Below are 26,836 nucleotides of genomic sequence, written 5' to 3'. Positions count from 1 at the left end.
AAGTAAGGCTTGCAATCCAACAATCTCTTCATAAAGTATGGCAATATATCAGTCACTGATGAATCAATGCTGCTAATGGGAAAATGTAGCAGGTTTTCTCTTAAAACAAGGTGTCAGAATTACCAAATGTTTGACATCCAATATCTGATCATAGATGGTAAAGAAATGTGCTCTAGTGCTTTCGTTAAACAAAATAAACGTTAGCTTCAACTTTAATGTATCAATCACTGGATACAGGCAATCATACCCCCATGTAAGTGCTCTACCACTGAGGTATATCTCGACTCCTACAATACACTGAAATCAAACTAGTCAGTTGTACATACTTTATTACATGTCATTTGAATACAGCCTCAACAAACACAACATTTATCAGTTAACAATTTGAAAACACACACACACACACACACACACACAATTATACAGTAATGCTAGGCTAAGACTGCCAACTGCCAGCAGAAAGTTGGCCAATTGTCTGCTCTCACAACATCTACTACTGTCCAGTTGCTAGTATGAACACTTGTAGTATAACCAATTAGTTGTTGGGGCTGGACGTAGCCCACTGGTAAAGCATTCGCTTGATGCGCAGTCGTTCTGGGATCGATCCCCGTCAGTAGGCCCATTGGGCAATTTCTCGCTCCAGCTAGTGCACCACGACTGGTATATCAAAGGCCATGGTATGTGTTATCCTGTCTGTAGGATGGTGCATATAAAAGATCCCTTGCTGCTAATCAAAAAGAGTAGCCCATGAAGTGGTGACAGCAGGTTTCCTTTCTCAATATCTGTGTGGTCCTAAACCATATGTCCGATGCCATATAACTGTAAATAAAATGTGTTGAGTGTGTCGTTAAATAAACATTTCCTTCCTTCCATTAGTTGTTAATCTGAGCGCACCCGTTGGGAGTTGAGGAAATTACAATGCAATCGTCAAGTTGACCAAGTTTCTGCTGGTATTTGACAGTCTGAACCTAGCATTCTACACACTGAATATATACCACAATAGCTACTGAAGTGGCCACCTACATTAAGCATGTCTCTGTCTTAAAGGTACACCCTGGTACACCTTGTTACCCACCTGAGTTAATGGGCCATTTTAATAACCCCTTTGGTGTCTGCTTTAAAGGGACATTCCTGAGTTTGCTGCATTATAAGATGTTTCTGACTAATAAAATATTTCTACTATTAAACTTGCAAATTAAATATATTTTCTTGTTTAGAATATCAGTGTGTATATTCAATGTGTTTCTGGTCATCTTAATATTTGTAAGAAACCCAAACTGGATTTTGTCTTTAAATAATTTCGTACATACAGAAAAAAAAATATTTTAGAAAATAAAATGAAATTTAACCTGGTACAAATATTAGAACGATCAGAAACACATTTAATATACAGCCACTAACATTGTATGCAGAAAAATATATTTGATATGTAATTACAATCGTTAAAAAGTCTCTGTTAGTCGATAACATCTTAAAAATTGCAGCAAACTCAGGAATGTCCCTTTAACACAGGTTAATTGTGTTAGAATAAAGAAAATGCACCCGACTGTATACTGGGGATTTCCCAATAAATGACACATGCATTTATTGTTATATGTTTAATTTTGGTGGGAGTAAAAGTGAAAAAAACAAAGAAGAAAGATATACAATGTGTTACATTAATTTCAGAGAAAAGATTATTTGTAAACTTTTTTTCATTAATTTCTTTCTTACATGGCAATGATACAATATAGAGAAAACTACTAACTAAAATAATGCTATATGATGAATGAAATGGTTAAAAGGCAGTGATTTAAAAGGTTAACTTTATACAAAGTATGCCCATGGTGCCATCACTTGGAGCAAGTGACAATAAATCATGACATTATCATTAATTTCCTTTGCTGTCTCTGGTTTAAACATTTTAGTTCTTGCTATATATATATATATATATAATTATGAATTACAGTTTTGGTATCTGACTCTCTTTCAATCATCAGATACCATAACTGTAAGCTCGTTTAGTATTCTATATATATATATCTGTTGAAAAAGGGTAATCTCCGCTTACAGTTTGAGAGAAAACCCATTGATGCCACATATCCTACTCCTTTCAAAAAGAAGCATGGAATCCTTTATACTATGCACTGTACCATATATTGCTGTACATAAGCCGATATATACCATATATCAATGGACATGGTATATAGTGTCCTGTCTGTGTATAAGTGATTATATAAAGAATCCCATGCTACATTCTGGAAGGCAGAGGGTTTTCTCTCAAACTGTAAGCTGGGGTATCCTTTACAAAAAAACCCCACCCCAAAACACACACACCCCTTTCCTAGCATATCAGTCATGTGGCACTAATTGGGACAAGAGAAAAAACCCTAAGGTTTATTATGGGTGATAGATTCTATGACTCATCACCACTCCCACCCCCACCCCAGGGAGTGCTAAACCACTGAGTTACATCTCCCCCATTCACCCAACCTCGCAACAGAGAAGTTAAGAGACATTGGTCTAAAACTCAAAAAACATAAATGAAACAGCTTCTAACCACATAGACTGCTATTTTTGATTATTGACAAAATTTTTGTTTAACTCTCATAAAGAGGCCCATACACACTAAAACTGTACACAGAAAACAACAAGGGTACAACAACAGTGAAGATCTAAACAAAACATACACCGAGAGAAAACACAAGTAGAGATCATCTCATGTATAGCAGTTTTTTTAAATCGTTTTACCGGCATTTGTCATGGGGACAAAAAACCCACATGATAATCATGTTGTGACAATATCAGACAACTTCAGAGTTCAGTTTTCCACTGGTGTTGATATGAAACAATTTGTAACCAAGGATTTCCCCCCAGGCATCAGGCATAGTGGCCTGAATGACCATAAGTTTATAGCCTAAGGCCAGCCAATCAATACTATGGAGGGGGGGGGGGGGGGGGGGGGGGGGACAGTTGTTAACTTGCCTTTCAACTGGTGGGGGAAGGGCAATGTATATCCTGACCTCAGTTTCAGTTCTAATGTCTATACAATTGTCTTATGGTGTGATACCATGTTAGAGTCAGGAATGGTTACAAGATGGCAACACTGTTTTGAAACTACATGGCATTGTACTGTCAGCAGCAGGAGTTTGAAACATTATCTATTGTTTGTGGGCAACATCACTTGTGTATACATGTAGCATTGCTTTAATTGCATAAATCTTATCTCTTTAGTGAGACTGTTTGTAATAAATATGTGACATTTGCAAACATTGAATGAATGAATGAATGAATGAATGAAGACATCCCAGCAAACAATCTAGCCTATAGTAATTAATAAAAAAAAGAATCTAATATAGATTCTTTTCTTGCTATAAAAACAAAGTACATGTACATGTTTAAACTAAAAAGGATGATGTGTACTTTTGGTATTTTAGCCCTGAATTCATATTGCACATTCTCAGTGAAAGTGTATTTGCAGGTGCAGATCTAGGGGGTTCAGAGATCTGGACCCCCCCCCCCCCCCCCCCACACACACACACACTCCACATAGCTTCCAAAAAGGTTTTTAAAACTCATTTTAAAGTGCTTGTCAGCAAGTGCAAATATGATCTCATTTAGGATCCTGCAACTACCCTTGCAAAAAAAAATTTTTCTTCTAATTGTTCTTGTGTGTAACTACTTTTGAACCCCACCCTCCTATAAAACATCCTGGATGGGAGGCAGTCATCTACGACCGAGTAATGGCTAAAACATGCCTGGTGCTTATAATACTTTTAGAGTCTAGACTCGAGACTCTAATAAGAGTCTGAGATGTGAATGTCATGGCAACGCCATACAAAATGTATGCGTGTCATGTCATTGAGTCTGAACTCTAAAACGTTTTATAAGCACAGGCCCTGAACTCTGAAGTGGTCCACTAACTAGGACAAACAAATATGATGATGAACTGGATGACGAACACAATGAAGCATTAACTAGCACCGTTGGCCCCTTCCTCAACTTTGTAGCACTTGGCCATTATAAACCTGTCTCGCATGAGTTTAAACAGTGTGTAATAGTTACAGAACAGCATCAGCGCTAGAGACACGATGTGGCTCCACTCCATGCACTGGAGAAGCCGGAAGAACTGGTAACCTACAAGCAGCCAGCCTAGAATGAGCAACCAGTTGATCACCCGCAATGGTTTGTGGAATAAAAACTGAAAAGAGAAAATCGAGTCAGCCAATGTGAAATTCAAGTATGTAATTTAGAAAAGATATTTTAAAATATAAATTTTGTTAACACACAGTGAAACCTCTCAAAGTCAGACATTCAGTAACTTGGAATTCCCTCAAAACCAGATGTTTTTAAGTCTCTTTTTAAATATCAGTATAGAACATAACCTCTCTAAACCATTTACCCCTTAAAACTAGACTTTTTACTTGGTCCAATGGGTGTCCAGTTTACAGGTATTTCACTGTATATTTCTTATCAGTTGTTTGTCAGAAAATACAGTAGAGAATTCATGAACTTATTAGAATAATTTTAGATAATACAAGGATGTAGAACATGTCTTGTTCTTTAATTCAATACTTGCATTCATCTAACAGAAACATTTATAAAACAAAAAACTACCATCATATGTGTAGCTGTTGACTCATTTATTTTATGTTAATCACCATTTTTTACTATAACACACACTCATTATGTTGTAATTGGGGTTATTTATTTTGTTGTTATCATAACCAATACTGACAATATATTTTTGATGTTACCATTTATACACTTTTTTATTATTATTTACATCATTATTATATGTACATATTGGTTAAGTGGAGAGGAAACACCAACCATTTACATCACATTTCAACATGTTAAGTTGTCATTAATTAGCTGATACAGCATTAACCTTTGACAGACAATGCAATGAATGAATGAATGTTTACCGACACCCCAGCACAAAAAAATACATCGGCTATTGGATGTCAAACTATGGTAAATGCAAACAAATAAAGTGATGATCAACATCAATATAAAAATTAAAAAGTTAAATTAAAACACAGTGAAAAGAACTGTGCAAAAAATACAAATATCACAGATAGAAACAATTAAAATTTAGAATAAAAGTCAGTATCGTGTAGAAACTGTAATGTAAGTTCTGGATGGAATCGAAATGATTCCATCACATTTCTTTGACCAAATATATCTTTTCTAGTTTCTTTGAGATGAGTACACTCCACCAAACTGTGGCATACTATCAGAGTACACTGGCAGTGCTCACACTAAGGTGGAGGATCTTTCTTCAAGATAAATGACTGGGTCAAGTATGACACGACACAAGATTATTTCATCCTTCCTGCACTGTCTATAGGAGAACTGCCACTCTCCCAAGACTGGCTTGGTAGCATGAAGCTTGTTCGCAACCGCACCATCCCAATCACGTTGCCAAGACAATGCAAACATCTATCTTTACTTCTACATTTGCAAATATGCAAGAGTTGCCTTTTTCTGAGGACAATCAACTGAATAAACATTCTCCTTTTCTGAAACCTGGGTATAAAATGAAGGAAGAAATATTTTAATTAATGACGCCCCTCATTTTTACTTATGGTGATATACCACCGGACATATTGTTAAGGACTACACAGATAATGAGAGAGAAAACCCGCTGCTATCACATCAAGGGTTACTCTTTTCAATCAGCAGAAAGAAATTTTTTATATGCACCATCCCACAGGCAGGGTAGTATATACCATGGTCTTTGTTACATCAGTTGTGGAGCTCTGGCTGGAATGAAAACGGCCAACTGACAGGGATTGAGTCTAGATCAATTGCACATTAGACAAGCATTTAACCATTAGGGGGAGATATAGCCCAGTGGTAAAGCGCTTGTTTGATACATGGTCGTTTAAGATCGATCCCTGTCGGTGGCCCTATTGGGCTATTTTTCGTTCCAGCCAGTGCACCACGACTGGTGTAACAAAGGCTGTGGTATGTACAATCCTGTCTGTGGGCTGGTGCATATAAAAGATCCCCTGCTGCTAATTGAAAAGAGTAGCCCATGAAGTGGCGACAGCGGGTTTCTTTTTTTTCTCTCTATATATGTGTGGTCCTTAACCACATGTCTGACGCCATATAACCGTAAATAAAATGTGCTGAGTGCGTTGTTAAATAAAACATTTCCTTCCCTAACCATTGGGCTATGTCCCACCTCTTGTATTAAATGAAAGCAGTCACACATCAGTCAATGATGACATATGAGAAGTGAATGTCATAGTGGATTTTTGCCAGTCATCAAAACTAACATGCATCATACTGCATCAGATGACACGTGTTGCTTCAACCCTACAAGGGTTAAGTACCCTTTTTAGGCAGGTGACCGTTACAGCAAATTTAACTACAGACCTTCCCATAAATAATTTCAGTTTAATTTGCCATAAGAAAAAAACTAAAAGTGTTTTGGAAATAACCAAAACATATTATTGTTGTGTGCAATTTAGAAAACAATCGGTTCAGATATAAATAACTTGTAGTAATAGCATGAAAAAAGGCGTCATCTTTGAGGACTATAGATACAAAAGGTGCTCCAAGCCAGTGTTCGAAATAAGCACTTGTCCATTTGTCTCGACAAGTGAAAATCTGCTCAGACAAGCAAAATGTACCTCAATGGTAGTCCACTGGACAAGTGAAAATGTTCAGTGCAGTTTCATTTTAAGCAGTCAAAAATATTGTCCTTGTACTTGAATAAAACAAACCACTTATTTGGACAAGTATAAAATGAACTAGTTAATTTTTTTTTTTATCCCACTGCCCCATTTCCTTTGACTCCTTTGAATTTCATCTCATTTATTCCCTTTCAACTTCTTTCACTGTCCACCTCCACATCCCAGTCCTGGTCTCTCCAACCGTGACAGGTGCTCGTCTCTTGTGGTTATCCGTGCCACACACCTGTCATTCCCCATCAGCTTTTAGCTGTGGACTTAGTCTGACCACTTCGTAGAGTTTTCAGCAGTTACTTATGGCATTGTTAAGAGGCACTTGTAACTACCTACTATGCATCCCTACTACCGGCGGTCGTTAGTTAGTGCCATGGGCCAGACCAGATTTATTAGCGGCAGAGGACAAGGATGCCAGGTGGGTGCAGGGAAGTACACAGAGACTGCAGCCATGGAGGATGTTGAGACAGGTAGGCGACCGTGTGGACAACTCAGAAGACAGAATTGGAGGAATTTGATAGAAAGGGTCAAAACAGATTGAAATCGTGGGAGAAATTGGAAAGTGTTTTAATATTAAGATAATGAGAATGGTAAGCAGAGGGTGATAGATGATAAAGATGAAAATTTCTGCTTATTTCTATTGCTGCAAGCTACTTACATAAAATCGGCTATGCATGCTGTTTCCTGGTTCAGCAGTCACATTAACACCCTCTGCTTTAAACAGACCTCGGACATGTTTTACCAGAGCACCTTGTGGCCATACTTGAAGTTCTGACCACCTGAAAGGAAAACACAGGAATGTTTGTTTAACAACACCATAGTACATTTTAAAACTGCGACTATTTGGTGTGTAACATTTGGTTATTTCCACACCGGATCAAGAAAATTATAAAGGAAACCTGCTGTCACCACACAGACCGAAAAAGCAGTGTTGCATGAATTTTAAATGGTTATATTAATAAGTTGGCATCATTTATTTTTGTATTTTTAGAATAGATTAATTTTGTATAACCTCACTATTGTCACAAAAGTATCAAATATGACAAGAATGTCATACCAGTTACTCAATTTATTTGTTTGTCTGATGGGAGTCAAACAATCGCTCATTAATTACTAGCATTGGATAGTCGTATTCTACCCACTTATACCTAATTTGATGCAAGTCTCATTCCTAATGACAAATTATGTACTTCTAACATAAATAGCCCACTGGAGTCTTCATCAAAAAAGGCTATGCATCAACCCCTCTTCCCTCCACACTGTTAGCAGAGGGGCAAACTGATCGACTTGTAAAAAAAATGGTTAATATATTTTATATGAAATTTCCCAAGACTGATCTTCAGCTTGCCTAGATTTTGATTATGGTGAAGATTATGCATAATACATAATATTACAAAAGATTATTTTTAATTGTCTTATATGTATATGTATGGGAGACAACTGTTTGTGAGAAACCAACTTACGCATTGTACGGGACGTGGGCATGGCGTCCCTCCACTCTCTGCCATCTCCCGAGGTGTAACGCACACTTGTGTAGCAGGTCAAGGTAGCGCGGAGACAGGAAGTGAGCTATCAGCATGAGGAACGCACTCAGCCACGTCAGACAGACATGCTGTCCAACCCACCAAGTGTCGTAATATAATGTATTCTGAAGAAAAAATAAATCAAATAATAAATATTTTTGAACAGCTCTAATACAATTTTAGATTGATTTGGGATAATGGTACATGTACATTGTGATGGTGGTCTTTACATACATACTATAACAGAAAAGCATTTGCACACAGAAGTGCCCTTTGTAGAAAGGTTGTTGTTGTACAAGGTACTATTTATAAAAAATATGAATATAGATAACAGACACATACATGTACTAGTGATTTCCCTAGAAATCTGGCAAGATATGGTAGACCAAACACTTTTGAGGCATTTTCACCATTTTCGGGGCACTTGTTTTTCATTAAAAATACACAACAATTAATTGAAATAAACATTAATGTAATTTATGTGCTTGCTTTAATAAATGAATGGCAAAAGATATAAAAGGGATATTTTATTAATTAATAATGCCTTTTTGGGTGTTTTATAAAGGCAATTTTAGAATTAATTAGAGAATAAAGCTTGTTTAATCTCAGGGCAGCATGGTGCTGATTAAGGCAAGATGGTGCTAGACTACTGAGGCATGGTGCTGCACCATGCTAAAACAAGCTAGGGAAAACACTATGTACACATGTGCCTCCACACACACAAACATAAAGAGTAAAATAAATTAAAAACATTTCAACTTGAAGAAACATTATAATTGGTATAAATGCTTTTCTAGCACTTGTACATGACAATATTTAATAAAACATTAGTTACATTATCTAAACTGGAAAAAAAAAAGAGGAATTATAACTTTTAAAATGTAATGCTTACAAATCATTAACAGACAGACCTCATTACAATGACCTAGTTACAAGTATTCCATGGTCACTGACAATATATTATTTTTTCTGTTGCTGAAATATGTTCAAGATTTATCCCCCTTGATTTATTCAAATAGTGAAAAATAATTATTCTACCAACTAAAATTAATATATTATTGATATTGTTAAAACAAGCAGAGTTCGAAACTCACCAAAACATATGGTGGCCCCAAAAATAATAATGCATTTCGGCAAATTAGTTAAGTGAACCATGAGTATGATTTTAATGTGGAATACAAATATTAATAGTGGCTCATGTTATACCCATTATTTTTTAATATTAAAAAGAAAGAAAGAAATGTTTTATTTAACGAGGCACTCAACACATTTTATTTACGGTTATATGGTGTCAGACATATTGTTAAGGTTCACGCAGATATTGAGAGAGGAAACCCGCTGTCGCCACTTCATGGGCTACTCTTTCCGATTAGCAGCAAGGGATCTTTTATATGCACCATCCCACAGATAGGATAGCACATACCACGGCCTTTGAAATACCAGTCATGGTGCACTGGCTGTGACAAGATTTTTAATATTAAAGTCGCCCAAAGAGGACATTGGTTGCATTTGGCGACCTGGCCACAGGCCCTTTCAAGCCCTGAAACAAGTCAAAGTTAAGTTAAGTTGCTTCTTCTTTTTTTTGTGGGGAGAATACACATATGTTTATCATAATACTTGGTGTAGATGGTGTGGAAGAAGCCCATTGCAAACACATAGGATACTCCTGAATAGCAACAAGATATCTTTTATATGCATTTCCCCACATACAGGATATCATATACTGCAGTCTTTAACATACTGATCATGGGTACTGGTTACAATGAGAAAACTCAATGGGTCTATTGCTGGGTATGAACACTTCAATCAAGGGCTTTAGAACTACATTTCTTACACACTTGATGGTGAAAACATCATGCGTTATTTTTTATAACACATGGCTTGTTTACACATGTACGTATGTTAACAATTTCAAGCAATAAGACTGGCTGCTCCTAGGTGATGACCAGGTCACCAATGCCATCCATCCAATGAAAAACAACACAGTGGAAATAGATTACACTGTGACATATACTTAACCTGCAAATCATGTGTCTGTGACGCACAAGTTTAACGACTGTAAATAATATTTAGTCGAAAAAGATTTTAAAGTTTGCTTAAATCGTTGTTTAAAAACGTATTAAACTCGTTTTACCTCATTAGATACATTTTAAAACAACTTGTGAGATAAATGGTATCTAACGGCCACTAATGTATTATTCTCTATATATATCACATCCTATATTATAACACACACACATATAATTAAATTTCTGTCACATTCATTACAACTTAAAGTCATCCCATTGGTCCAGCCATTGCAATGCAAGTTTGTACATTTACCAATGAACATAAAAATAACATTGTCAGGCTACATTTAATGACATCACTTTATATTGGTTATTTATTTGTCTTATTGAGCATCATTGTTTATGAACAAAAAAATTATTCAAAACAAAATATCAACTTTTAGTGTTATTATTAGTATGTTTCCAATTTAATTATACTAATTGCCTGTTATTTCTTTTGGTCCATCTGGGTATGAAATGTGGGTGTTGTTTGCAAACTTATAAAATTTGGCTTCACAGAGTTTTTTTGTTCATACCCTGATGAATATAAAAGAAATAAAAGACAATTCTTAAATGAATAGTAGGCTTTTACACATGACTGTATTGTGTAACATAAAGACTATATCCAAAAGGTTTAACACTACATGTATATCAAAACAATTTAATTCATATGGACACAGAAAGATGGCACTAAAGCCAAAATATGATAGTATTTGTACAAATTGACAACAGTAATTAACAACACATAATGTGACATTGTCTAAAGAGTACAACAGCTGAACAGGCAAAATAAAAGAAATAAAATCTAAAACATATTTTAAAAAACAACAACCAATCAACTGAATTAAAGCAGTGATGGAACTGGAACACCACACTGAAATCATTACTGTACCGGTATATATATATTTATCCTATAACTTACCCATGATATCCATGTCATAAACCCATGTGATATTTTACTTTATTAACTCAGTTAATAATGGTATGCAAATTTGCAAGGTCTCTAGGTAATGTGTTGCTGTGAATGGGTCATTTGCTTACAAACCAACAAAACCTGTTTACATGAGCATATCGTTTTCAAAGATTTAGTTAAAATATGTGACGTCAAACTAATTTGTGCTAATCGTGATGACGTCATATTACCAATGGCGGCGACTTTAGTACTGTGATTTACTAAATATTTAACGAAAATATTATTTTAGACGTGTTATAGGATAAACAGAATTCGTTTCTCGTGTTTTTCAATACATAAAATATCAACCTTGTCTAGTTAATCAGTATTTGTCTCGACAGAGTCTCGACAAACACCGATTAACATACCTGTATTAAGTGGCCACAATAAATGTTTACTGTTATATAAAAGGGACATTTTAACAACAGCAATAAGGTGGAGCAAATAACTGATCTTCACACCTTCAGGAATACTAGTACCCATTCAGTCCCGACATCTGAACTCTGTTTCAATTAAGACAGTATGCCACTGGAATGCATCTAATTGTCTCTGGGCAGGCTACGCTTGACATATGACTTACTATGACAATAAAATAAATGAAAAAAGAAAACAAACTTGTTGAGAACAGATAATTTAATAATATATATATATATAATATAGTATTAAAATGAGGTAGTATACAATTAATTTATAACGCAAAATAAACAAAGCAAAACGTCTTAATTAAAAACATATAGAACTTAAAGTTTGTTTTGTTTAATGACACCACTAGAGCACATTGATTTATTAATCATCAGTTATTGGATGTCAAACATTTGCTAATTCTGACATCTAGACTTATAGAGGAAACCAGCTAGAGTTTTCCATTAGCAGCAAGGGATCTTTTATATGCACCATCATACAGACAGAACAGCATGTATCACTGCCTTTGATATACCAGTCATGGTGCACTGGTTGGAACCAAACAGTAGCCCAATGGGTCCATTAGCAGCAAGGGATCTTTTATATGCACCATCATACAGACAGAACAGCATGTATCACTGCCTTTGATATACCAGTCATGGTGCACTGGTTGGAACCAAAAGTAGCCCAATGGGTCCATTAGCAGCAAGGGATCTTTTATATGCACCATCATACAGACAGAACAGCATGTATCACTGCCTTTGATATACCAGTCATGGTGCACTGGTTGGAACCAAAAGTAGCCCAATGGGTCCATTAGCAGCAAGGGATCTTTTATATGCACCATCATACAGACAGAACAGCATGTATCATTGCCTTTGATATACCAGTCATGGTGCACTGGTTGGAACCAAAAGTAGCCCAATGGGTCCATTAGCAGCAAGGGATCTTTTATATGCACCATCATACAGACAGAACAGCATGTATCACTGCCTTTGATATACCAGTCATGGTGCACTGGTTGGAACCAAAAGTAGCGCAATGGGTCCACCAACGGGGATCGATCTTAACACATATAGAAATCTAACTTCATATCCGAAAAGTTGCTTCTTTTTTATCCAAAGGTAAAGCAGTTTGTATCAATAATAAGGAATAACTTTTTTTTTAATTTTCTCGATATACAGAGGGAGTAGTTTAACATTTATCTTCTCATAACGTAAAAGGCATGACATAAATGTACTCAGGACTTTATTACAAGTAAATGCAGGCAAATTAAGTTTTACAATGTTGACCAGTAGCCCAATTTAACACAAACATGCAGACAAGATATTTGCAAAAATGTGGCTTCTCCAATCTTATTTTAAATAAGTGTTTTAGATTTTAAATCTTATGAAAGCCTGAAGATAACAGGTATAGCAGTTTAAAAATGTTAGGTTGTGGGGGTTTTCTTAATTTAATGACACACTCAACACATTTTATTCATGGTTATATGGCATCAGACATACGGTTATTAACCACACAGATATAGAGACAGAAAACCTGCTGTCACCACTTCATGACCTACTCTTTTTCGATTAGCAGCAAGGGATCTTTTACATGCACCATCTCAGACAGGATAGTACATACCACAGCCTTTGTTACACCAGTTGTGGAGCACTGGCTGGAACGAGAAATAGCCCAATGGGGCCGCCAACGGGGATCGATCCTAAACCTAGACCATGCATCAAGCAAGCGCTTTACCACTGGGCTACGTCCCATCCCCTGGTAATTTAGAATGCACTGGCCAACAGAAAAACAGTGTCCTACTAAGTCTTTGACAGACATGTTTTATATATACCGGCTTCAGTGGTGTAGTGATTAAGCCATCACAAAAAGGTATTAACTCCCACCCAGTGTGATTGTCCTGGACAGCCAACCCAGATAACTACAGGGTTTCTAGATTATGGTAGCCCCACTCCCATGGCTAGTGATATTCAATGTTGGGTTAGTAAATAACTACTATTGCCATGCCCGATGGCTAGTGAATATTTTTTTTAGGTCCAATATTGCAGTTAAGTCTATTTTGTAAATATGAATATCCTGCCCCTACCCCACCTCCCAGTGTTAGTGTTTTTAAGCTCTATCTCCCTGTTTAGGTGACATATCCAATTATTAATATTATTTAGTAAAACTGTATTAACTTAAAGTAAAGTAGGGCTCGTGAATTTATAAACGTGGTAGTAAATTTTTGAAAGTACTGATCCCATGGCTAGTGGATTTTATAAAAATTCTAGAAGCCCTGTAACTGATCTGTGTGCCCATGAAAACATGCTTGCACCATAATTGGATATAAGTACAAAAAGTAAATTAAAGTGAAAGGACTGGCCTCGGTGGTGTCGTGGTTAAGCCAGCAGACATAAGGCTGGTAGGTACTGGGTTCACATCCCGAAACTGGCTCTCACCAAGAGCGAGTTTTAATGATTCAGTGTAGTAAGGCCACTACACCAACTTCTCTCTCACTAACCACTAACCCACTGTCCTGGACAGACAGTCCAAATAGCTGAGGTGTGTGTCCAGGATAGCGTGCTTGAATCGTAATTGGATATAACAGGGCTCACCCTGTACATGGCCAAATTAGCCAATTGCTAATTTCTATTCAAAGTGGCTGCAACATTTAGGTTTTGGCTAATAAAATATTCCTTAAATTAAGCACATTTTAATAATTTTAAAGAAAATACTCGATATAGATGGACATAATCTGAAAATTGGCTAAACCAAAATTTGTTCCAGTGTAAGGCCTGATAAAAGCACAAAAATAACTACAAATGAATAAATGAATTAATTAAAGGGGAAAAGATGATCTACATCAAATCTGCCATGTTCAACTGGGGGCTAAAAGATGAAATTACTGCTATACACAAGTAGTCATGGGCATCTGTTGAAACCTTTACAAGGAGTCGAAGTGGGTGTGGGAGCATGTCGGTGCATATACCAAAGCCAACAGTAACATAAACGTAATGCATGCATATTCAAAACAACATTTTTTTTCTTTCTAAAAACTCAGAGCCACCAGGAGCACAAAAGTCAATTTTATTTTCCTTTAAAGGGAAATAATGTCTGAAATTTATCTGAAGACACCATAATGGACAACGTGCTGGAACAATGATAAAAATAATTTCAACATGTATACAACTTACCCAGCAGGACTCACAGTGGTTTTGTACATTCTGTTGTAGCATTTCAAATAAAGATATTGTTAGTTAGAAGAATTGTGTACATTCTGTCGTAGCATTTCAAATAAAGATATTGTTAGTTAGAAGAATTGTGTACATTCTGTTGTAGCATTTCAAATAAAGATATTGTTAGTTAGAAGAATTGTGTACATTCTGCCGTAGCATTTCAAATAAAGATATTGTTAGTTACATTCTGCCGTAGCATTTCAAATAAAGATATTGTTAGTTAGAAGAATTGTGTACATTCTACCGTAGCATTTCAAATAAAGATATTGTTAGTTAGAAGAATTGTGTACATTCTGTCGTAGCATTTCAAATAAAGATATTGTTAGTTAGAAGAATTGTCTACATTCTGTCGTAGCATTTCAAATAAAGATATTGTTAGTTAGAAGAATTGTGTACATTCTGCCGTAGCATTTCAAATAAAGATATTGTTAGTTAGAAGAATTGTGTACATTCTGTCGTAGCATTTCAAATAAAGATATTGTTAGTTAGAAGAATTGTGTACATTCTGCCGTAGCATTTCAAATAAAGATATTGTTAGTTAGAAGAATTGTGTACATTCTGCCGTAGGAGTTCAAATAAAGATATTGTTAGTTAGAAGAATTGTGTACATTCTGTTGTAGCATTTCAAATAAAGATATTGTTAGTTAGAAGAATTGTGTACATTCTGTTGTAGCATTTCAAATAAAGATATTGTTAGTTAGAAGAATTGTGTACATTCTACCGTAGCATTTCAAATAAAGATATTGTTAGTTAGAAGAATTGTGTACATTCTGCCATAGCATTTCAAATAAAGATATTGTCAGAAGAATTTTGTACATTCTGTCATAACATTTCAAATAAAGATATTTGTTAGAAAAGTTGTGCACATTCTACCTTGGTGTTTCAAATAAAGATATTGTTAGTTGAAAGAATTTTGGACATTCTGTTATAGCATTTCAAATAAAGATATGTTAGAAAAGTTTTGCATATTCTAACGTAGCATTTCAAATAAAAATAGTTAGAAGATTTTTGTACATTCTGTCGTAGCATTTCCAAAAAAGATATTTGTTTCAAATGTTTTGCACACTCTACTGTAGCATTTCAAATAAAGATATTGTTAGTTGAAAGAATTTTGCACATTCTGTTGTAACATTTCCAGGGCTAGCTCTGGTACCCAACCTAAATTCGCCAATTGCGAATTTTAAAAACAATTTGCAAATTTTATTTTAATTTGGCGAATATATTTCATGTAATAAATGTTATTTTATTAGAAAATAACTGGGTTTTTGCCATTTTTAACGTTTAAAATGTTGATTTGGCGAAATTTTCTGATAACCCAGAGCTAAGCCTGATTTCAAATAAAGATATTGTTAGTTAGAAGAATTATGCACATACTACTGTAGCATTTCAAATAAAGATCAGGGCTTCATGTAGCTATGAGCGAGCAGAAAATTTCATCAAAGTATATATTTAACCTTCTGACTACTGCAGGCGAGATATCTCGCCCGACGTCACGTCAGTCGATATACTGTACACTGTATACAGTGCATTCCCCAATTCATATTTCCCGCCGTTTTGCACACGACACTCACCGGAAACGGAAATATAATTAAAGAAAAAAGATTTTTTTTTCAAAATGGTGGCTTTTGTTTTGATTTTTTCAATTGAAAATACCTTGAAATTTTGAGTTCAAAAAGTGGTTTTTGGCAAGTATTTTCGCTTGACAACAATGGCGGTAATTTTCAGGGATTGATAGCTGATTGTGACAGCTAATTTGATAATAAATTTGATCGTTTTACCAACAACGAAAATTACCAAATATTGCAATATGAATCTTAGTTCGGGTTTAAAAAAAAATTCTGGTCAGAAAACCACTGTTATGGGGAATAATGGACATAAATACTGGACAGCTGGCCACAAATGCCCATAAGTAAACGCAACTTTTTCGATTTTTTGCCTAATTTTAATCACCATTAGCCGATCTAAAATAATAAAAATTACAAAAAAAGACACGAAAATAATACTTACCGATTAATATATGAACTTTATTTCATGTTTTTATAAAACATTTAAGTGAATATATGTGAGTAAAAATTATAAACTTGTACCCACTCAATGTGGTTTTTGTTAAAAATTAATCCAGTAGTCTAAAGGTTAACTTCAAAAATTGCAGAAACTCAGTTATTTTCCAAGAAAATATCAATCAACATATGAATTTAAGCATTTTGCCAAATTAAAATAAAATTTGTCAACTGTTTTTTAAATTTGCAATTGTTGAATTTGGCATTTGACAGAGCTTCGGTAGCCTTGACAGATGTTTGTTAGAAAAGGTTTGCAATTTTTACTATTGAATTTCAAAAAAACATTTATTTATTAGAAGAGATGAAAAAAGGAGACATGCCAACTACTACATAGGCTATCATTTAGATTGTAAAGACACCATAGGATCAGCCTCAGTAAAACAACCTATATGCATTATTACCCATCCACAAATTGCAAATTATACAAAGTTTCCTTAAAGTGTGATATATTAGTATATGCAAGCAGTTATAGTAGAACTACATAATTAATATACAATTAAAGTTAATTCTTCAAAAAGTCAAATACAAACTGAAGATGAATTTAAAGAATATTTTTCACAATAAAGTGCGAAAAAGCTCAATAAATACTTGCACACTTAATGATTGCCTTTGTTTTGTGGCATCAAATTAAATATTATCATACAATTACTTTCAGGATTTACTAGTTAAAGGATTGTTTCTTATTATCAAATCCACACACATACAAACTATACACTGGGGTACACCCCGCCCCCTCCCCGCAAAACAAATTAGAATAATAAAACTAATAAAAATACCCCTTGCAATTTTTTGGTTTTTTAAATGTATGCTTTTAGGTTTGGGAGAGAGTAGCAAAAACATTCTTTGTACACTTGTGAAAATGACTAGATCCCTTTAAATACATCTCTGGGAGGGTGTACCTAAAACTCGAGTTGCCTATCGTAGTCAAACTCACCTGTGCAAAACACAATGGAACAAATGCCATGTAATAAGCTGTTAACATGGAGTTGAAGAGAACTTGTTTGACACGGTTGTTGAAGTCCACTTTCAGAGATTCCACCTCCTCGCGGACCACGTCTGGAGTTAGCGTACAACTGTGAGTGAGACCCAGTTCGCGTTCACAGTTTCGGGATTTCGGAGGACTCTTCTCAAAACCAAACACTGGTTTCGGCCAAGCATAATATTTGTGGTAAAGTGGCTTTAAAGCTGGACCAAATAAAATTAAGTATGTGGCCAGTCTGAAAGAAAGAAATATGGAAATAAGTGTATTGTACAAAACTCCATGAAGTACCGTCGAAATAGTCCGGTTTACATAGAGGACCGGTTTAGACAGAGTTCATCCAGAGTTATGGTTCTTGAATGATCGACAACTCCACGAGAGTGATTACATTTTGTATTTGATCTAGCGACAGCGTCCTAATTACTCGGCAAGTGACAATCATTGTTCAACTAATTAAGCAGCCCGTCGTTCAGTCAAATCCTAATCCGGTGTAGACAGAGGTAATTAATGCATGAACAGTTCTTTCGTTCTTGATTTTTGATCTGGAGTCCGGAGTAGACAGAGTACGGATTAGGCAGAGATTTATACCTAAGAGATAAACGGTAGCTGGACGGGGCTGTAGAAATGGACCGGTTTACGCAGAGATCTGGATTACACAGAATCCGGTTTAGACAGAGTCCACTGTACGGTTAAATGGATTTGGACACACAGATAATGAGTGAGAAAACTAGCGGTCACCACACCATGGACTACTCTTTCCGATTAGCAGCAAGGGATCTTTTATATGCATCATCCCACAGACAGGATAGTACATATCACGGCCTTTATTACACCAGTTGTGGAGCACTGGCTGGAATGAAAAATGGCCCAATAGGCCCACCAACAGGGATCGATCCTAGACAGACTGTGCATCAGACGAGCACTTTACCACTGGGCTATGCCCCACCCCTTCCTCTGAGGAAGACATTCAGGGGACAGTATTTCAACATCTTAGGTAACCTGAAGTCAGTTCACGTGAGTTTTACTTAGGTAACCGATTGTTCGGTGACGTGAATATATAGCTCTTGTAAACCGATGAGTTAGGCCTACCTAATCCTAAAACACTTGAACTACGATTCTGTGCTACATTGGTAGTTCCAAACATAAACTGATTTTCACTTTCATTACTGATATATTGTACTTTTAATTATAGATCACCACGTAACCGATTGGCAATTCTTGTGATTTTAAAGTTGTGTAACCGACACATGAACAGAACAACGGTTCTCATAAAATATTGTGCCCTTTCATTAATTTAATGGAAATATTGCATATGAAAAAAAACCCCATTGTATTGTTAATCTTATATTATTATGTACATTCTTTGGTCTTTTAAGTGTAAAAAAAACCCATGTCTTCCAAATTTTATTTATTTCTGTGCTTATATCCAATAAATTCAAGCATTCCATCCTCAGCTATATGGTCTGTCTGTCCAGAACATGGATCAATGATTAGCTGTTAATGAGAGGTCAACACCGTGACCATACATCTCTACACAAAATATTAATTTAATGTTATAATAACCAAGGAAAATATTTCAGTCACAAAAAAGACAAAATATATCTTAACCTTCTGACTACTGCAAGTATGATATCTCGCCCGACGTAACACAAATCAACATACTGTACACTGCAAAGGCATAGCACCCATTATGCACAGTACTCATGTGCGTAATGCAAAAAAATCCGGGAATAGGTTGAGGCTGTCTGTAATTGTTCCATAAAATATCCTCTTAAAATTGACTCGAAAAAAAAAGACTCAGAAAAGGCTCAGAATGCATCTACAGGTGTCATGAGTTTTAACATTTTCACAGAGGCGGGCATAATGCAAAAAAAATTCTGGTTACGCCCCTGCATTGTATACAGTGCATTCCCCATTAATCAATTCATATTTCCCGCCGTTTTGCAAACAGCACGTACCAATAATAATAACAGAACAGGAAACAGATAAATTGAGAGTATGGCAGCTTTAGTTTTTTGTTTTTCAATGTGAAAAAGATCCGGAGAATTTTAATCCAGTAGTCAGAAGGTTAAATGAAAATGTAAATGATACAAACGGGCAGCAGAGATATAAGCAGTAGAGTGGCGAGTGCTGAATCACAACGTGGTAGCCGGTGAAAGCAAGCCAACTGACCGCGGCCAGCACTAGCAGCAGTTTAATCAGCTGTAGTGTCCAGTACAACACTTTGTAAGAACGACTTCCGTAAATCTGAAACAAATATAGCAGCTGTCATTCATATATATTGACAACAGGTGATTAAACCTTTAGCATATTCTGTATAAATATAGTTAACACATAACTATATATTAACAAGGGGTGATCAAACATTTTGCATAATCTGTATACATATACTCTTGTAACGAACCGGAAGGGATATGATTGTTCGTTATAGCAGTGGTTAGGTGATCAAAACCATTTGCATATTCTGTATATATATAAATTTAAAAAGCCTTTATAAATATAGAAGCTTTCACCTGTTTATTGACATGTAGTGAGGTAGTGAGTGGTCAGAAAAGTTTATGGCGAGGGCTGACAAACCAGGGCTTCAGATATCTCCAATTTGGGCGCAATAGGTTTGTCTAAGACTGTTCTGACCACAGCTAGGTCTTTTTGGTATAGTAATGTTATTAACAGCTGCTGAAGAGTTAAGAATATTCAGAAATGAATTAATTACCCATTGGATGTAAAAAATAAATAATTCTAACAGTCTTCAGAAGACACCTGTTACATTTGTTTTTCATTAGCAGCAAGGGATCTTGTATATGCACTTTCCCACCCATACCGAATAACACATACCACAGCCTTTGTTAACTGTCATGGGACATTGGTTGAAAGGGGAGAGAAAACAAAAATTATTCTATACTAACCTCTTGAACAAAACAAGCGATCAACCTTCGGCTCATCAGCAAACATAGAAACTGAAGGAGGTACGGGTCTATTAAGTAGAAATTCTGAAACAAAAATTAAATTAAATTATAAAATATTAGTGATGTTAAAATTTAGCGAAATCCAAATAAGTGACATATTAGCGACATAAAACTTTAACAACGTCATTACATCAGAAATTTAAAAAAAACAAGCTGAAGTTGTAGAATCAGCTGAAATAATAGGTTTCACCAATGTTGATGTTATGCAGCTGACAGACAATTTAAATTTAGTAGCAAATTGTGGTTTGCTATCCTTTTGGTTTAATCAGTAGCATGTATCATTGTTATGCATTCAATTAATTACCGACAAAACAATTGCACAAAGGTTTTTCGGAACAGTATGAATTAAATCTCTTTAAATTTAGTGTGTCAAAATATTAGAGTCTTGTACGGCTTTGCTAAATTCTCTAAACTTTTATGCTCATTAACATTTCTTGATTTAAAATAAATGATTAACAAATGTAGAGGAAAGGAATGGAAAAAGCTTAATGATACCTCAAAAGACATTTAAACTACATCTCTTTGTTCTCCAACATACAACTATTTTAACACATGGTTCTGTTAATGAGAGATGAAACCTACTGCCACCACAGAGGCTACTGACATCAATTACTGATAGCAGCAAGGGATCCTTTAAAAGCAATCATTGAATTTGGGGATTTGTTTTAGAATTCTGCCACAACAATATACATAAATTTAATATAGATATTTTGGGATTATGTCTCAAAATCTAATGCTTCAGATCCAAAATCTGGGATTCGTGAAGCTTGGAATCCTGCTAAATTCACTGCCTGGTTTATAAGCAGTTGCACAGACAGGATAGTGCATACCACAGACTTTGACATACCAGTCACCATGTGGCAGATTATGCTGAGCTGCCATACACACACATGACAAAATATGTCTACCAAACAGCAAGTGCTATTAATGAGTAAACTGGATTAATGTAAACAAATGGTTAAAGGCACAGAACCTATAAATTCAATCTGTGAAAATTGACCCTAAGTTTGGTTAATCTGCAAACCTGTAACACACATCTGGATAATGTTACAATAGAGTGAAACTAAAGTCTGTGATGTTTAAAAGTTAAATGGGGAAAATATAGTCTAAAAATAGATTAGAGCTTGGTTTGATAACCGTTACTTCTCAGAATTAAATGCGTTTTGAGAATTACGAAAAATGTATTTCGAGGCACTACAAAACATCAGGATGACCAGAACACACCAGATGTATAAAAATGGATATTCTAAACATTAAAATATAAGTAATGTCTAATTTAAATGATTCAAAAAGGCTCTATTTGTTAAAAATATGTCGCAGTGTTTAAAAACTAGGATCTGTCACTTTAAAAGTTGATGACAGAACAAACCAAGGCATAGTTAGAGTGCGAGTGTGGCAGCCACCACACTGTCTTGTAGAGGTTGATGAACTGCAGACACATGACGATCACACCAAATATGAACAGCATCACTTCAAAATACAGGTTCGAGTCGCCGGGGATTTCGGGAATGGAAGCATGTTTTGGAAGTACAACCATCGAGGCAAGTGGGATCATGTTGGGCTCCCTTTCCTCACCATTGTGACTGAACGAGAAACATAAAAAGGTTGTCATTATTATTCACACATTTTGTACTAGTAATCAATTACAAAGTAATTTACAAGAGGGCTTCAAGAATGTGACACACATATAATCTAACAATGTCATAACATACATGTATGTGTTAAGGTATGTTAAAATTTTATGTGTTAAGGTATGTTAAAATTGTATGTGTTAAGGTATGTTAAAATTGTATACGATAAGGTATGTTAAAATTGTATGTGTTAAGGTATGTTAAAATTACAGTAGATTTATATTTCTTAGAATTTAATCAATTTATTGTTCAGGGTTCTCATTCATCCAAAAATATTGAGAGTCCATGGACTCATGACCTTATATTTTGAGAGTCCATTAGGAATGTAGGAGAGTCCACATTTGAAGATGAAGTCAAATTTGATCCAATATATGTTTCCTAAAAAGATTCACCAGACTAAGATATACACTTTACATATATTTTTGCACCACAAGTGTGAAATGGTAAGTACCCGTACATAATGTTTACATATTTAATAACCTAACAAGTTATATCATTCAGTATCTTTTGAAATATGTGTGTAATGCTGACAATACTCACCCCTCTAAAGTTATGTAGCAACCGTCTCCCACCCACTTCCTTCTTTTCTTGTCACAGACATTAATTTTATCAACATTATAAATTTATAAACATTAGATTTTCTGTTGTTATGTTGGTTTTCTTTTTCTTTTCTGCTTTATATAAAGATAAAACTCTAGTCCCACCAGATACTGTGCTATTCCTCCAGATAGTATTCCAAAGTCACAGGCCTATATGCATGTATCTTTAATCTCTTTGGTAATAAATAGATGTATTATTGTATATATAATAGAATAATAATAATTTTTTTAGAAACAAAATGACCAGACTGGTTGTTTTATTTTATGAAAAAAAAAATGTATGTATGTGTGTGTATATATACATATATATATTTTTTTTTTTTTAAGTGCGTAACTCTTGATCATACCCCTACCCCATGACCTTGTTTTGTAACTACCCTCCTAACATACCTGTATGATTTATTACTGAATACTGTTCATAAATGTTTTGGTGTCCAACTCAAGAGCTTGCCAGTCCCCCAAAATAAAGACAAAGGAAACATCTTTATATGTTATTGCTATCAAAACACTGGCTCGCGACTTTTTCTCAAGTGGAAAAAATGCTCATCCAGTTTCAGGTCAGTTTTGAGAGAGTTGTATTTCTGTGCAAGGGGTGGAGGGATGTATCATGTTGGCGTTTATATTATATCAGTAGATATAGCAGATATGAATTATAATTTCGCCATTTAATATGTGTGAAATATAATCTGTAAACGTAGAAAGGTTAAACTAATAATTATTGTATATAAGTGAGAAACAATATGTATTCCTCATCGATGTACCCACTTCGTGGAAATGAACTCAACCACATGACCTAGATTTACAACATTAACCGGTACGACAAAACACGACTAATAAAATTTAAAACTTGTTGTCGCTAGTAATCAAACATTTAGTATCAACAATGCAACATGTCTTAAACAGTATTTAATTTTATTTAATCGTGTTTTCTAACTTTACGAAAAAGCAGCTGCTGGCAGTACACTACTGAATAGTAGACTGGCCTCACAGACATGCGAATAGCACTTATTTACACCACAGGGCGGATCAACAGAACAAAACTGGTTGAAGAAATGTTTGGTTCTAAAAATCGAGTTAAAAAACTAAATTCGCAATTTTTTATTTTTATCGCAATTGGCGACTTTGACAAATGACAGCGCAAGCCCTGGATACTATTGAAGTTAAATAAAAATTAAAATATACTGCGTTCACAGAGACGCACATTTATGCAATATAGTGCGTCCGATCCTTTATCACTTCCCCAGGGACCCGTGACTCTGGGTCCGTGAGAACCCTGATTGTTATTATTAACACTGTAATACTATTAGTGCTTCACCAGATATTCCTCAAGAGCTCGTCTCGGACAGTATATAGTTTTAAAATACCTACAGTTAGTAAATAGTTGTATGTATGTAAAAAATATTAATTGACGCAATTTTTGCAGTGCTCCGAAGAATATAGCAGAGGAATCTACTTTCAACCAACATGGTAGTCAAGGGATAGGAATAGCTAAACGATATTGTACATTGCGAATTTTAAGGGCTTACCAATACACAAGACATCTTTATGGCGCCTGATGCATGACAGTCATGAAGAAACTTAAATATGTATACAACTACAACTTAATTTGAACGAAATGTGCGATAATATTGGTAGGAAATGTGTCGCTGTGATCTGTGGTGGCGCTGCTACGAAGAAATGGCATCCAAATCCCGTAACGGTAATTGAGATGTAGGCGAATGTTTCTGCTACAATACCGTAACTACAGGATGACAAGTAAGTTGTAACACCTCAGATATATAGAAATAGATAATCTAAACAATAAAATGTATGTAATGTCCAATTTTAATTATAAAAAACGGATATAATATTGAAAAATACACCATAGACTATAGTGTTTAAAAACTAGGGTCTGTCACTTAATAGAACGGTTTTCGATAGGTCGAAGATACGACAGACACAGACATACTTTCCACCAATCCCTGATCCCTTGTGTGTGGATGACGAATATGATGATGATGACTGGATCCTTGAAAGTATTCGACGTCCCCCGGGCATTGCAACACTTTGTTATGAATCTCTGATTACTAAAATAAAGTAATAAAACATATCTGTCATCACACTCCGTATGTTTATGATAGTTGTTGTAATTTGTAGTAAACGTAATAGTAATACTCCACCTTCTTGTGATTGTATGTTAGTGCATTTCCTCCATTTAACTAAAGAGCTTCAAAATCAGGTCAACGAATATGTCAAACAAAAACCTAGGACCAAAATAAAGGAATATTTGTTAACTGACACCTCAGCACATGTAAACTACGGTAATTTAGTGTTTAACATATGGACTGTCAATATTTGTTTTAGATAGTGAATGAAAAAAAATCATCTGCAGCCACAGGTAACAAGTCGTTTCGCCCTTATTACTCTTTCTAGGTTAGGCCTACGTGTACATTCGGAGCAAGCTGTTGTAGCACACGCCTGTCATGGGCGCAGGTGACAATTTATGCCGGCTCCTCTGTCCAGGACAGGAACGCGGTTGAGGTGGGAGAGGGGACCGCCCGCGCTTGGCAAGTGCAACAGAGCACAAACAACCCGACCAGGCGGTTGTCTGTATGGCAATGTCTGCGCGTGTCAGTGTGTCTGTTAATCTCTATCTGTCCATCAGTCTATCTCTCTATTGTCTCTCTCTCTGTCTCTCTGTCTGTCTCTCTCTCTCTGTCTCTCTCTCTCTCTCTCTCTCTCTCTCTCTCTCTCTCTCTCTCTCTCTCTCTCTCTCTCTCTCTCTCTCTCTCTCTCTCTCTCTCTCTCTCTCTCTCTCTCTCTCTCTCTTTCTGGATGTGCATGATTGTGTATACCTCCCTCTCTTTTTCTTTCTATATATTTATCTATCTGATTGTATGTTTGTGTATGTTTTTGTGATGATACTTAATTACAAAGACACAAACCAGTCAACAAATATTCCAGCTATGGACTAATGAATGTTTAGTGGCAAGTAATCGTTTTACATTCGTTTATGACTTTGGTATATACCCAGCTTTATATCCATTTGTCCGTAATTCGAATGCCAGACCCAGACCCAGGCCCAGACCCAGGCCCAGACCCAGACCCAGACCCAGACTCAGATCCAGACCCAGCCCAAGCCCAGATCCAGATCTAGATCCAGACTCAGATCCAGACCCAGCCCAAGCCCAGACCTACATCCAGATCCAGGCCCAGACACAGATTCAGATCCAGATCCAGATTCAGAACCATGCCCAGGCCCAGACCCAGACCCAGACCCAGACCCAGACCCAGACCCAGACCCAGACCCAGCTCCAGCTCCAGACCCAGCTCCAGCTCCAGGTTCAGGTCCAGATCCCAGCTCCGGTGTGTTTTGAACTTTAGTCCTTTTGTAGAATAAGTGTATCAGCTGCATCGGGGAATAGACGCATTTTGGATTTTACTGTTGTGTTAATGTCATTCATATATGACATGAAGAGTAATGGTCGTAAAACTGAACACCGGGGAACACCAGAAGTGCCGAGTATAGATTGCGATAGTATTCCTTCCACATCGATAACTCGCAAATGATCTTAAATCTGGTCACCAAGAGAGACAGAGACATTTAAAAAAAAGTAGTTAGCACATAGGTTCCTACATATGGATTTGGTTTTTCGATATATGTTATAAAATCTATAACATAAATGGTTGTAAATCTGTAGAAAATTATCTATGCAGTTAAAGCTTAGTTTAAAATAGCCGACCAAGTTACTACACGTCAGATATATATTTTACGTGAAGCAGCTATGTGTACGCTTATAAA

The 26,836-nt window shown here is 35.8% G+C and overlaps 1 protein-coding gene across 2 annotated transcripts; it reads right to left on the bottom strand.

Moving 5' to 3' along the window:
* Positions 1 to 1,389: 1,389 nt before the first annotated feature.
* Positions 1,390 to 25,169, bottom strand: LOC121369662 (transmembrane protein 39A-like). Of its 2 annotated transcripts, XM_041494707.1 has the most exons (9): positions 25,004 to 25,169; positions 22,195 to 22,408; positions 20,766 to 20,849; positions 19,955 to 20,106; positions 17,815 to 18,097; positions 14,779 to 14,808; positions 8,141 to 8,325; positions 7,336 to 7,456; positions 1,390 to 4,180 (listed from the first exon to the last, which is right to left on the bottom strand). In XM_041494707.1, exons 1-9 carry the CDS (start codon positions 25,090 to 25,092, stop codon positions 3,953 to 3,955), a joined length of 1,386 nt encoding a protein of 461 aa, XP_041350641.1. In that variant the 5' UTR covers positions 25,093 to 25,169; the 3' UTR covers positions 1,390 to 3,952. The 2 variants fall into 2 exon arrangements, with proteins under 2 accessions (XP_041350641.1, XP_041350642.1); XM_041494708.1 differs by lacking the exon at positions 14,779 to 14,808.
* Positions 25,170 to 26,836: the final 1,667 nt, after the last annotated feature.

Source organism: Gigantopelta aegis, chromosome 4 (genome assembly GCF_016097555.1).
Source record: "Gigantopelta aegis isolate Gae_Host chromosome 4, Gae_host_genome, whole genome shotgun sequence".
Taxonomy (NCBI): Eukaryota; Metazoa; Mollusca; class Gastropoda; order Neomphalida; family Peltospiridae; genus Gigantopelta; species Gigantopelta aegis.
The sequence above is the reverse complement of the archived record's forward strand: the minus strand, read 5'-3'. Positions and strand labels throughout refer to the sequence as shown.